The sequence below is a fragment of the Topomyia yanbarensis genome, chromosome 3 (assembly GCF_030247195.1).
Source record: "Topomyia yanbarensis strain Yona2022 chromosome 3, ASM3024719v1, whole genome shotgun sequence".
Lineage (NCBI taxonomy): Eukaryota > Metazoa > Arthropoda > Insecta > Diptera > Culicidae > Topomyia > Topomyia yanbarensis.
Window position 1 is genome coordinate 76,889,091 of NC_080672.1, and position 14,323 is coordinate 76,903,413.

The 14,323-nt window shown below is 36.6% G+C and overlaps 2 protein-coding genes across 3 annotated transcripts in view; one reads left to right on the top strand and one right to left on the bottom strand.

Annotated features, from left to right (window-relative positions):
- The window catches only part of LOC131690732 (roundabout homolog 2-like), an 834,482-nt gene that overhangs the window by 620,286 nt on the left and 199,873 nt on the right, over window positions 1-14,323 (top strand). The window lies entirely within an intron of this gene.
- LOC131690733 (uncharacterized) lies at window positions 3,540-5,362 on the bottom strand. Its single transcript, XM_058976692.1, has 3 exons — window positions 4,770-5,362; window positions 4,605-4,702; window positions 3,540-4,543 (listed from the first exon to the last, which is right to left on the bottom strand). Exons 1-3 carry the CDS (start codon window positions 4,885-4,887, stop codon window positions 4,175-4,177), a joined length of 585 nt encoding a protein of 194 aa, XP_058832675.1. The 5' UTR covers window positions 4,888-5,362; the 3' UTR covers window positions 3,540-4,174.

Here is a 14,323-nt window from a genome sequence, read left to right on the forward strand (position 1 = left end):
TTAATTCCGTTGATTTCGTTCATTCCGTAATTCCGTTCATTATGTTCATTCCGTTCATTTCGTTAATTTCGTTCATTCCGTTCATTCCGTTCATGCCGCTCATTCCGTTCATTCCGTTCCTTCCGTTCATTCCGTTCATTCTGTTCATTCCGTTTATTCCGTTCATTCCGTTCATTCCGTTCATTCCGTTCATTCCGTTCATTCCGTTCATTCCGTTCATTCCGTTCATTCCGTTCATTCCGTTCATTCCGTTCATTCCGTTCATTCCGTTCATTCCGTTCATTTCGTTCATTCCGTTCATTCCGTTCATTCCGTTCATTCCGTTCATTCCGTTCATTCCGTTCATTCCGTTCATTCCGTTCATTCCGTTCATTCCATTAATTCCGTTCATTCCGTTCATTTCGTTCATTTTCTTTCATTTCATATTTTTTGACTTAATACGTTTTATTCTGTTCTTTATTTTATTGATATTATTAATTCTGTTCAGTCTTTTATTTTATTCATTTCATTCAAAGAACCATCCATAAATTACGTAGCATTATACGGAGGAGGGGGAGCTTTGTATTTTGTGATGATGTGTGACGACAGGGGGATAGGGGGTCATGTCATGCTACATAGCTTTTTTTAAAGGGGAATGGGGGTAGACCGGATGTTACGAAAATCTTACCCGTTTCATTTTTTTTAGGTAGCATCAGAATCTCGCAGATTTTTAAGGGAACCATACCTGTTTTCGCGTTATAATTTTTCCCTCACTACCGTAGGGCATTGCAAATTATTTTTTTAGTTCTCGAAGGCCCCCCTCTCTTATTGTGACAAATGTCAAAGTAAGCTCAGATGCCAAATTTCACATCATTTGGACAATTTTAGACCCCCGCCCACTTCGCTTGAAATTTTTTGAAATTGGTAGGGGAGAGAGGGTAACAATGAAACACATTTTTTCTACAATTTAATTTTGATGATAATACTTGTTATTTGTGTAACCAAAAGTGATACATAGTGCCACTCTGTTGTTAACTAATACATATATTTTTTCCAGCTGGTAAAATTCACGGGAAATAACATTTTTTGGATAATAAACAGTCGGTGGTAAAATGTATCAGTGTGCCCCGTGGGTAGGAACTATGAAACACGATGTCGTCTATAGTGAAATATTCTACTTATAAATTTTATTCTTTTGTTTTGACGAAGAAACGCTTTGAATTAAAGTTATATTGAGGCGAAAATCGTTTGTTTACGAAAGAATCCACTATATCATCGCGTAACATCGAACCACCATATATGCATATTAGCTGCAATCCTGAAATAAGAGACAATTTCTACAAAACTTGCCCAAATTTACTAAATTTGCACTATATGGATAGTATTCACTGTGGAAAATCGGAACCCATTCACATTTTGAGACAGACCACAAAAACAAAAAAAATCACTGTTCCCCATACGCCATCGTTCCACATTTACCCAATGGGTCTATTCATGAAAATTGTGAATTTACACAGAACCATGAGAAGTTACCAAAAAACTTTGTTCGCGGCAAATGTTGAGCATAAAATTTGCTATAAATAGCAATAGACTAAACATTTACTCAATGAATGGTAACTCATAAAGATGGAATAATGTTTTTCATTGCAAATTTACTCTGGCTATCACAAAACAAACAAATATCCATTAAAAGAGATAGAGTTATCAGATCTCTTCCAAAATATAGCAACACGTGTAAAGAATTCGAAATCGTGAAATATGAGGGAATGAGATGATTCTGATCATGCATTATGATTTTATTGCGAATGTTTCATAGTTCCTGCTGATCCACTGTTACCCTCTCTCCCCTACTATGGGAAAATATGGAGGAAAAATACATAAAATGCTATAACTTTTGAAGTAACAATCAGAAAATTACAATTTATACCTCTTTTGAAAGAAAACAATCTTAGTATTTGAACGGAGATATTTTTGTTTCTAGAAAAATACGGGAAAGTGGGTACTGGGTCATTTTGGCCCCAAAATCCCATATTTTTAATGATTTTTCTGCTCCGTGATGCAAATCATACATATTTAGTAATTTTTCTAATGTAAAAAAATCTCAAAAATCGATCGGAGCCTCTTTGACCTTTGTCCGAATACGAGAAGTTGGGGTTAAATGGCCTTTTGTCATTCATATTAAACTTCATCATTTTCTCGTGCATATATCTCTATTATTCTTCACTCAATTTTCATAAACTATACCTTGTTGAACGTGGAAAATCCTTAGGATAATAACAAAAATAGATTCGTTACCGGTAAAATTCAGGAACATCAAATTATCTGACATATAGTGTCGATTTCACATTTTTATCATAAAATCGCACATATTAACTCCATTTAACAACAAAATTCTTATTTAATTTACTACTTTTAGTGTAAAATATGCTTGGGGATCACATGAGAAAAGTTTCATTCCTGGAAAAATAGTGAAAGTTGAGGTATTGGGACAAATAATGAAAAAAAATGAGATTTGTAGAGTAAATATCAAAAAGTTTGATGCTTCTGAATTTTACCTCTACCGTTTTTATTTTTGTTTTATTCCTTGGAATTTTACACGTTCAACAAGTTACATTTAATGAAAATTGATTGAAGAATAATAGAGATATATGCATGAGAAAATGATAAAATTTTATATGAATGACAAAAGGCCCTATAACCCCAACTTCTCGTGTTCGGACTAAGGTCAAAAAGGCTCCGATCGATTTCTTAGATTTTTTCACATTAGAAAAACTACAAAATATGTATGATTTGCATCACAGAGCAGAAAAATCATTAAAAATATGGGATTTCGGGGCCAAAATGGCCCAGATCCCCCCTTTCCCGTATTTTCCAAGAAACAAAAATATCTTCATTCAAAAACTATAGATTATTTACTTTCAAAAGAGGTATAAATTGTAATTTTCTGATTGCTACTTCAAAAGTTATAGCATTTAATGTATTTTTCCTCCATGTTTTCCCATAGTACCAGTTTCAAAAAAATTTTAAGCGAAGTGGGCGGGGGTCTAAAATTGTCCAAATGATGTGAAATTTGTCATCTGAGCTTACTTTGATATTTGTCACAGTATGAGAGGGGGGCCTTTGAGAATACAAAAAAAATTTCTTTTGCAATGCACTACTGTACCGTGACTATTTGTTTTCTGATAATGCTATGATCACAAACACATACATGAATTTAAAGTCATGTAACTTTCATATTGTACGAACATTAGATTACAAATGATGGATGTTTTTATTACAGGCTATACAATGAAAAACTGTAAGATTATTTTGAGTTGTGTAGCCTTGTTTCTAACAGATCTCTTATAACTTCTTTGTTTTACATAAACCATTTAATGGTTAAAAGATGTAAAAGTCAATACTCTTACAAAATCAAATGAAGCGATGCTGTTGACGTCAACTGTAATAATATTTTTAGTGTATTATCCTTATTGAGAGTATTCTTAATAGAAAAAAAAACAATATCGTCCAAAAAATACGTTGTAAAATCACAGAAAAGCACTAGAATTTCTATTTCCTTTTTCGTTTATTAAATATCACTGCAATATTTCACTAAAGTACACACGCTTACAGCAAGCACCTAACAGACATAAATAGTTTTATAGTTCCTGCAAAACACCCTTTTCCAGGGCTCGAAACGTGATCCCCACCGAATGAGTCACCGATCAGCAGTCACGGGGTTGACTACACCTGGGAAAGTAACTTTCATAAATTGTCGCCTACTCTGTTCCGTTATCCAATGATCGGTGCTAATTGTAGATGAGTCACGCCAACTTACTAATAGTTTACCGTGGTTGTGCTCTTAAATGCACCCCCTCCTAAATCTTTGTATATCAGTCATTGCATTGGTAACACTTATCACCTAATCACTACATTACTGAGTATGACTATCCTAAGTACGTTTTTCTTTGAAATCCTAGCTTGTGTCGTTTCGTGTCGTCGTTCGCCTAAACCTAATGGGGGATCCATGAATTCACTAGAGGTGGGATCGATCTAACTATCTACACGGTAACTAACTCGCATTTCGTCTAAAAATCACAAGTTTTCTGTTGCTTCTCGATTCGAGGAGTCAAACTGAGGCGACCCTCTCTTTGGTCGTCTCTGCACCAATAGTCACTTTGTGACCCATTTTTCCATGGTCTCTATCAGCTTCGAATCACACAAATATCACCCGATGATAGTGTTTTTCGTGGGGCTCTGCTACCCTGATGTTAAGTGTCTCGCAGGAACACTGCCTCGATATGTCCGGTTTGATCTTCTGAGGATTCCGGTAGCAGCGGAAACAGCAGCAGCAAAACTCCAAACAACTTCTTCTATGATTTTTGCGATTGTTGTCACCCGTTTTACCGTCATCACCTCGACAGCCCTTGCAGATCCCTAGCATTAGCAACAATAGCACACTGACTGCCGCGTAGAATGTATAGGCAACCTGCCACAGGTGGTTCATAAGAAAGGTCCCGTTGGTTTCCTCGTACAGAACCACGACGTAGGAGATCATGAACGGTATCATGAGGACTTTGCATTCCTGTTGGTAAAAGATGATTTGGTTAGTTTGCTTCCAGAATTATTTGTTCTGAAACACTTACCCAAAAGATTCCCATCAGGAAGATCACACAGGCCACCAGGAAACCGATGTAGATAACCGATTCGGGTCGAGAGTTGGTTGCTAGAAGATTGTTCATCCCTAAAATTGAAACGTTATTCGTAAGGATTTGCTTCCACAATAAATTCAACGAACTTTCAATACTCACAAGGAATTTTCTGCAGCACGCTTCCCTCGACGTTCGTTTCCAGTATCCGCGTGATGGCATAGTTTATGCAACTGATTGCCACAGCATATCCATTGAACTTTATGAATCCTTTGAACATGATTTTTTTTCACCTGTGCACATAAAACTTCCCGTTTAGGTAAACACAACCTACCTTGCGGAGCGGTGATTGACTAGTGATGACAAATCGTTGTAACCAATTCGCATATATAAGACTATAGTTTGCGTAATTTTCAATTCCAAACAAACCCTGCTACAGCAGCAACAGCAGTGCCTGATCTTGTTGCTGCTGTTGGATTTACCCGACGACTGATCGAGGCGAGCCCAAACCCATCGGAAGATATGATTCACCACCCCCGAGCGTGTCGATACTAATGCTGATGATGCTGAGTTCTGTGTGTGTGTCTGTATTGGAATTAGCCACCAGTGGAAACTAAAAACTGCTTTGGTCCTCCCCAGACTTTTATTGAAGCGGAGCTGAGGTGTGAATGAATGCTACACGATGGCGGCTCTGCCGAACGACGAGTGACCACAGAAATTCTCGGCTAACCACAAAACGATCGACACTAGTGGATCACACCGGCCGGAGGTTGGGTACCAAGGGTAGTCATCCTCGAAAGGGAAATTTAATAATCACCGCACGAGGCAGCTGCAGTTCCGACGTCGACGACGGCAACGACTCAAAACAAAGGCCAAGATGACTTACAGGCAAAACTTGTCGGTTATTAACATTTTTGACGAGCCTCAATCAAACGGTCGAATTCCACAGAGCGCGTAAATACTTCCATGTCGTGTCCGAGAATGATGTAGATGAGGGCGGAGAGTGGATAGTGGAAGGGATTGAGGAAGTGGACACGCGAGTTAACTGCTGCTAATGCAGCGATTGCTCCAATTCAGTGCTACTAATCAAATAGCAATTACGACCCCTGGTGATCTCCACCCCCGGCCCGAGCTGAGATGGATATCAGAACCAAAATGTGTTGATTTTTCAACAAATATCATGATTAGACGAGTGTTTTTGATTTTTATTTGATTGAAGGAATATTCGAGTAATTTTTTCGATTGTTTCGACGAAGATTTTACCCACAGCAAAAATTGTTCACTGACTAACTAATAACAAGGTTTTCAAAGCCATCCTCGGTCACCACAGCGCTGCAGAATGTCTAAGTACCAGTTGAAAAGACATTATTGAATCTGCGCTTACACATATTAAATACCTTTCATTTCTTTTCCTTCAGTTCAATGCAACAATTCCACTCTCAAGCGTTAATCACACGGAAAAAATCCGTTCATAAATTTATTAAAAAAGATAACGATTTCGTGAACTGAACGATTTACGAAAATCGTGACTGAAATTATGAATGTAAAACTCGTATTCATAAAACGAATTGTGTTGCAAAAAACTAGTTCATCTCAAATATACCCATGGCGTTACATTCGAATGTTTGGTTGCAGGAGCGGATCCAGAAAAAAATTTCGGAGGAGGTACGAAATTTCGATTTTGAAATGTTCATTGTACAATACGTAATATGTAATACCCTCATTTATTTAAAATCAGTTTTGGTGGTCGAATCTGGTTTGGAATGCTTTTGAATTTAAAACGAATTTCAAATACAAACTATTTTAAAATTTCTCAAGAAGTTAAAAATGTTCGTTCGGGGGGGGGGGGGGGGGGGTCCGGATCCCCAGGACCCTCCCCCTGGATCCACCAATCTTTGGTTGGGTTACTGTTGTTGTTTCCTGGACATGTTTAGTTTTTGTTCATAATTTGGGAATACACAACCGACAGTAAACGATGTTCGTAATTTCAGGATTTTTGTGATTTCTCATCATGTTATCGAGCTATTCTATTCATGAGTTTACTATCGGATTTTTCTGTCACACTAGATGGATTTATGTTCATGATTTCAGTATATTGGTCGCGATTTTTGTAAGTTCTATTCACGTTATCGTGATATTTTAGTCATGGGCAGATTGAATCATGTTCATAATTACATAATTTCGGGCTCCTAGTCCCGATTTTGATATTTTAAATACGAGTAATGTGATTTTTGTTCATGACTTCAGGAGCTTGATTTTCATAATTTCTATTCACGCTGTCGTGATATTTTAGTCATGAGTAGAGATTTATGTTTATTTGTGTTCATGATTTCAGAATCTTGGTCACGATTTTTGAGATTTTTGTCACAAGTTGTGTGATTTATGTTCACGGTTTCAAAATATTAGTCACTCTGTTCGTTTCTTCTGTTCACGTTATCGTAATATTTTATTGTAGAGCTTACTTTCGAATTTAACACATGGAGTAGTATGACTCATGTGCATGATATCAACAGTGTTATCATAGTACCACTAGTCTCTCTTCGCCGCATCGCGATCTGTTATTTCACTATCAGTTTTTTACTCGGAGTAACGTCACAACATGAAGTGGATCATAAACATGTGCCTGATTTGCGGTAACTGTCTGGACATCACTCTGAACCGTGTCAAATGATGCTCGTTTCTATTGCTGCACAGTGGAACGAGCCCGAAATGGACTTAAGTCCATATATGAATGTTATGCGATATTCTCGCTAGTATTTTTCTCCTATCGGCTGGGCCATCAGAGATATTTTTGCGAGACTTTAAGTGATTTGAACGTAAAATGAATTTTTGGTAGCTTTTTTTAAGGGCGTAATTCAAGTTTTTTTTTGCATAATTTGACCATAGGAACTACATCCGGTTATTTTCGTTTTTCAAAGAAATGGTTGATTTTATGCATTGTATTACTTCACCAAAATTATCGGTGTGATAAAATTACATCATAAAATCGCCAGAAATAAGTCACTAGTTACTTTTGTTAGTGTTTAGATAACAGTTTGTCATGAATTTTTATTGAATACAAACTTCAAATGCGATAGCAACAACGACGCCCGTGAATGCCCGCGATGACATTATACTCATTCGAAAGCTTTTAATTTTCTCTTTTAAATGAGTATATGGTAGTGTTGCGAAAAGTTGCGATAAGCAGTCAAAATTTTGAAAAAACTGAATGGAGACGCATGGTTATTAGTAATATTGAATTTGAATAATCACTTTATAGCTAGAATAATGACACGAATACATGCACAACTTTCAAATAGCATTGAGAGCATGATCTACAAGAGTTTTACTAGTGATCAGGACTAAGGAGCCGAGTGGGAAGTATGTTTTTAGATGGTAGAGGTATTAAGACTTATTGAAAATCAGCAAATATTATCAACCATCTGAAATAGGGTATAAAATGTTTCTGGAACTTTTTCTTGCTAACTTGCGCAACTGTCAAATAGAGTGAACACAGTTGAGTTCTGGTCATTTGGTGATACTATTTTAACCCGAATTTGCATAGCACTGATATAGCTTAAGGTTATGCGATAATATCCAAATAAAATAAGGCCATTTTAAAATGAACCATGTACACGAAGAAAGGGTTTTGGATTTATTTTCATTTATGATATGAAATAAGCAATCTAAGTAACTTAAAACACACCTACAAAAAAAAATCGTTAATAATCTTGTTGATTAGTGAATGTAATTAAACATTCCACTAAGATGCTCAAAATGTTTGTTTTGAAAATGATAGAAAATGTAGCTTTCATATCAAATAACCCACTAACGAAACAAATATTCCAAAATTAGTCAAACACATCTTATTTGATTCATAAAAACGAAATAGTCATTTCTGAAGCCCCATAAAGACTTGTCAATTAATCGATAGAAAGATGAACGACCACTTTGTTTTCAGTAATAAGAGATGGCATTTGGTCACGGATTGTAAGATACTATTAAAAATTACTATTGAAAAAAATCATTATAAAAGACAAAATACTTACTTTTGAGCCACTCTAATAAGTAGTAAAGCTAATTTCTATTTTTATAATTAAAATAGAAATTTAGCGCACAAAAACTTTTTTAAAAAGAAAATTTGTATCTTCACCTACAAAAAAAATCTTTGAGCCACCCTAACGTATAATGAAATTTTTTTTACATGTGGTAATATCAAAAACGATTTAGTACACGAAAATTAATATACACAAATTTTAAGAACGACTTCGAAAAAAAATATTTTTGAGACACCCTAATGAATAGTAAACGCTTATTTTTGAATTTTTTTTAATATCAAAAACGAATTCAGCGTACCAAAATTACATAAAATCGTCCTATTTAAACCGACACGGCAAAGTTTGGACTTTAGTCCACCTTTTGTTCTAAGTCGTCGCACTGTGATGCTGGTCGCTAGCAGCTGGACATTTCATAACAAAGTGTGTGTAACAAAAATGATTCCAAATTTTGCGGAATAGTTCACGTGACAATTTAATTACCATGTTGCATGAAATTGAAAATGGTTATGGATACTTTCTAAATATCGCAAGCACGCAAAGTAGACCGTAAATCATGTGCTAGGAATCATGAACCAGTTCACGAGTACATGAATGTGAACTACTCCACGAGCACATATGTTGGATTAAATAAAATATTAGAAATCACGAATTAGTTCGCGAGAATCGAATGGATGCATGAATAATATTCCGAGTTTCTTGAAATAGTTCATGAGAAAATATCCAGAAATGTGGCTAAATATGTAAATAACATCATGAGTCAACCTTTAGTTTTATGAATAATGTTCATAAAGTTGTGAACTAGTTCACGTGCAGAAAATCGATTTGGTATTGACATGGCGGAAACCGTGAAACAATTATCCACTAACAAACGCGTAATGCGAGCGTTGCTGAAGGGATACCGAGCATAATTATAATACATACATACATGATTTTTGTTCATGGTCCTATGATGTTCCAGAATTCATGGCACTTTATTCATGATTTTGGGAACATTTTTCGGTGAAAGGAGCGTATTTGTATTTCGTATTCAAAATTTTGGTCTCTTTTTCCTATTAGAACTGTGCATCAAGAATGGTTGCCTATAGGGTCGTGGTCCTCTTGTGCATTGGTGGAGTCTCAGTTTTGCTTACTTTGGCTTTCTTTTTCAGTTAAAACAATAATTTAGTGTGAGCATAGAAATGAAATCCTTATCCTGACTGTTCACTGTGTACTGCTATCTCTAGCAGAATTTTCCTTAACTGCTATCCATGGTTATCCGCGTTGTAACGTCTGACTACAGAATTGGCACGTGGGGTTTTATCTCGGGTGCGTAACCAACGTTTTTAAGTACTTACATTGAACTCCATTTGCTATGATTCGAAGAGTCCGGTAGAAGGGAATAAGTTTTGTCGGATGCATTCACCACGCGAACATCGTAGGGAACAGCTGGGAAGACGGTCCTCCAAGAATCTTCCCTGACAGAAACCGCCTCTGCATAATTGGACATGAGTTATTTAAATACATAAGAGGTGCCAGATCGTGTAGTCGTACCTCGATGGATTCATCACCATACAGGAATGCTCATATTAACATTTTCGTATTCGATAACGTGCTGCATCAATAGAGCTTCGTGAAATTCAAAATATAAGATAACTGAAAATGTGTCTATAATATCATCATTACGTAGTTTGAAGGCTACGGAAGAAGTATTTTGCCATGAGACAGCACGTGTAAATCGGTTTTCGGTTCGCTTCCACCATACAAAACTCCAAAGATTTTATTTGAATATTCCTTCCTTCACCAACAGTTATAGTTATATTCGTTGGTTGGAATCCTCTGAAAACACTGAAAACCCCGATTCGAACAAGTTTCGTCATCGAAGATTTCGTTACAACATAAAACGACTATCACAACCACTTTGTTAGTTATGCATTACACAAACAGAATAGTACCGTAGCCTCCGGCGATGCAAATAAATAAGAATGCCGTACTAAAGAGTATCCCACATCAAATTGCATCTCGAAAAAAACCCATTGGTTATTTTCTCTTGAAAATTTTTGTAGAAGTAGTTTAGAGTATATTGTTGACACTGTATTTCCATCGCTGTCAGTTTTTCAAAAATTTAAAAAATGGTGTCGCCCGAAAAGCAACGTCGCAACTTGTTTTGCGCAAACTGCTGAAAAATCCTCAGCTTTTTCATCGGGACATAGGAAAATAACTCGGAATCGTGCAATCAACAGAGAATCGTGTGATTAAACGGTACTAGCAAATTCTGAGCATCGAACGGAAGGAGAAATAGTCAGAATGTATGTTCTATTAGTAATCAGGATCACAAGCGTGTTGTGAAAGCGTTTAAGTTGAATCCCAATGCTTCGGTTAGGGATGTTACCAAAAAGTTGAATCTGTCCATGTCATAAGTTCAGAGAGCTAAGGACCGGGAGGGCCTGCATACGTACAAAGTTCAGAAGGCTCCAAATGGTGCCGTACGGTAAAATACGGTGGAAAAGTCACGGACCCAGAAACTGTACTCCCAGATGCTAACGAAGCCTCATTGTCTCATCATGGATGATGAGGCTTACGTCAAGGCGGACTTACAGCAGCTTCCGGGGCTACTGTTCTTCACCTCCCAGCACAAGTTTGATGTTCCGGAGGAAATAAGGCAGCAGAAACTTTCCAAGTTTTATAATAAATACATGATTTGGCAAGGGATCTGCTCATGCGACAAACGGAGTGCGCCGGTCGGACTACCGGTACTGTAAACGGAGAGATATGATTCAAGGAGTGTCTACAGAAGCGCCTGCTTCCTCTGTCTAAGCAACACGAGAGCCCTACGATCTTCTGGCCGGATCTCGTTTCGTGCCATTCTTTATTCAAATGTTTTCCGAAAGCAACGGGGTCACTTTCACACCCAAGGATATGAAAAACCCCCGCCTTCAACGCACCGGAAATAAGCCCCATAAAAAAACAATGGGTTATTATGAAGCAAGCACTACGGAAGCATCCTAAGGAGGTCAAATCTGAGGAAGAAAACATCACTGCACAGAATAACATGGAACACGACACGAAAATTAAAAATTCCCATATATATGGATGACGATCAGTGGCGTCGCCACAAATTTGGTTTGGGGGTGGGGGGGGTTGATAAAAATCGTTGATTTTTCCGAAAATGCTTCAATTTAATGTAAGTTTGATAAATTAGTGAAAGTCTAGAAACAAAGTTTGTCTAACAGGTGCCTTTTATAATTTCTTTTATAATATGTAAACGAAGTCAAAGAATGCAAATACAAAGTGCGCTATCAAAATGGAATAAATGTTCAAACACTTTTCTAACGATCAAGATAAGATAGTTTGTACACTATCAACTTTGAAGGTTTAACAACCTCTTTTGATATAATAATGTTGGTGAATAAATCTGCTAGAAGTAATTATGGAGAAGTGATTCAAAGCTCAAAATAGTTAGAAACTTGTCTTCAGCAATGTTGTTGATAAAGTAATTTTAAAACAACTTTGTTAGAAATATAAAGGATTCATAAATGAAATATATCAAGATATAAAACGATGTTTAAGAAATTTTCTTGAAGCCAGTTCTTTTCAATAAAACTTTTTATTGTAAGCTTCAGAGACTACCTTGAAAATAATGTGAATTTTATTGTTTATACACAGCACAAGAGATTTATCGATTAAAGTAACATCAGAATAACTTGTTTTAAAGGTTTTCTTTCACATGTAGCCTGATATACTTCGATACGAAGTATTCATGTCTTCAACAAAATTAGTAATGAAATGTCTTCAATAAAGTTTTTTATTTTTATTAGAGCGGCTATAACCTTAGGGCCTTTCGGTTCTTTTTGTCAGATTAGAATTCCTTTAACCTTACCTAATCCCCGCGCGTTAGGAATCGAACCCGGGTGAGCTGCGTACAAGGCAATCAACTTACCAACTACACTTAGCCCGCCCCCTTCAACAAAGTTGTTTGAAATTGCAACTTTCGAAAAATTTGCTGAAGAAATTAAATATAGAACTAAATTTGTTTAAAGAATAAATACTAATATTGTTCAATGATAATAAACATTCAAAGTTACAAGTTTCAAAATAATGTGACCGTGACCGTAAAAAAATGTTTTCGAGCATTAATCTTCACTATTAAAGATCACAACTCCAAAACGAGTCCTCGGATACAAAATTTTATTGCACCATTCAATTCAACACTCAAATATGCATCATCAATAGCCACTAACTTGAAATGTTTTGAATTTTCTATTATTTTAACCCTGCTTGGAAGCTATTTATATAATTGATAATACAACAAAAAACAAAAGCTCATAAAAACCGATTCTGGCCTGCTAGAGACAAACGGGAAACGTCATTTTCCATCATATTCCTTCTACTTTTCAAAATATTATTGTTGTTAATATGCAATTTTTCGGTGTGCATGTTTATGTTTATAGACAATCAACCTAATTAAACTTCGCTTCCCGTTCGAAGCATTGTCCTCAATATATATTTTGGAGCATCTCTTCAATAAAGAGCTCATGATAACTTGAAAATTATGGGACCTCTGCTAAGAGGTCAGTTACAAGATCCAATTCCCTCAATTTTCCAAAAGTCCTCGCGATGCCTAAAATAGGTTTTCAATGTAGCGATCAGACATTATACTTACAAAATTATTATGGAGCAATATTTAATAAGTGAGCATCATTTTTTTTCAATTCAACAAATTTTGGTTTGGGGGGGAGTTTAACTTCCCCCTGGCTACTCCACTGCACTGGCAAATGCACCTATTCAAACAGGTCTGCCACGATTAAGGAGTTACATCACTGTAGAATTTCAAAAAATCGATTTTCTATTTATTAGTCTAAAATGTGCTTTAGGATGTTAAAAATGATATCCCAAAACATGGAAGACGAAAACAATAATCAAATTTTCAATTCTGCTGCAACGCCTCTTATGTATATTCCGTGTGAGCTTGAGCTTGCGAGCTTGTGCGACCATCCCTGACTTCTACTCCGTTATCGATCGGGACTAGCTGAAGTTGCACAGGGAATCAGTAGATAATTATGCTTGGGAGTAGCGAGAAATATCTTTCAATGTGCAACTCCTGGTAATCCTAAAGTGTTTTTGATCAATACCGGCGCCAGCTAGACCCGAACGTAGATCACGGAAGGAAAGGGAAGGAATGGTTAGTCCGATACTTGCTTTTTGCTAGTGGCCGTATAGACTACTGCGCACTCCTCAAGTATCACGGGAGGAGTATATTTTTGTTAGTAATAGTATAGAAGTTGGATCTACTTCTTCTTTACCGACGCTAGAGAGGTGATTTCACTACCTGGACTAGATATCGATCCACCAATTTCATGGAACGGGGACCAATGGCTTTACTTCCCTTCCGAAGGAAGACGTGACCACAGATATTTTTATCTCAGAAAAATCTCTACGACCTCGGCTGGAATTGAACCCAGGCCAACTGGAATGAGTGGCGGTCACACTTACCACTCAACCACCGGTGCCGTCACGCCTCTTATGTATATGCCGTGTGTACTGAAAACATTAACCACGTTTTTCTCGAAACCGCTTTTTTTTTGAGCTGGGCGGAAATGTAAATCGAACAAATGATTTTTGATCGTTTTGAAATTTTCACAATATATTCAAAATTGGTTTCTCCAGCGACGTACGTAGGATTTTATTTTTTTATTGCTTAAC

Excerpts from the sequence above, each read along its gene's own strand:
- LOC131690733 (XM_058976692.1), bottom strand. The coding sequence starts at position 4,887 with ATGTTCAAAGGATTCATAAAGTTCAATGGATATGCTGTGGCAATCAGT. Across the intron at positions 4,703-4,769 it reads CGTGCTGCAGAAAATTCCTT|GGATGAACAATCTTCTAGCA; the intron begins GTGAGTATTGAA and ends TTTCAATTTTAG. Across the intron at positions 4,544-4,604 it reads TCCTGATGGGAATCTTTTGG|GAATGCAAAGTCCTCATGAT; the intron begins GTAAGTGTTTCA and ends TTTTACCAACAG.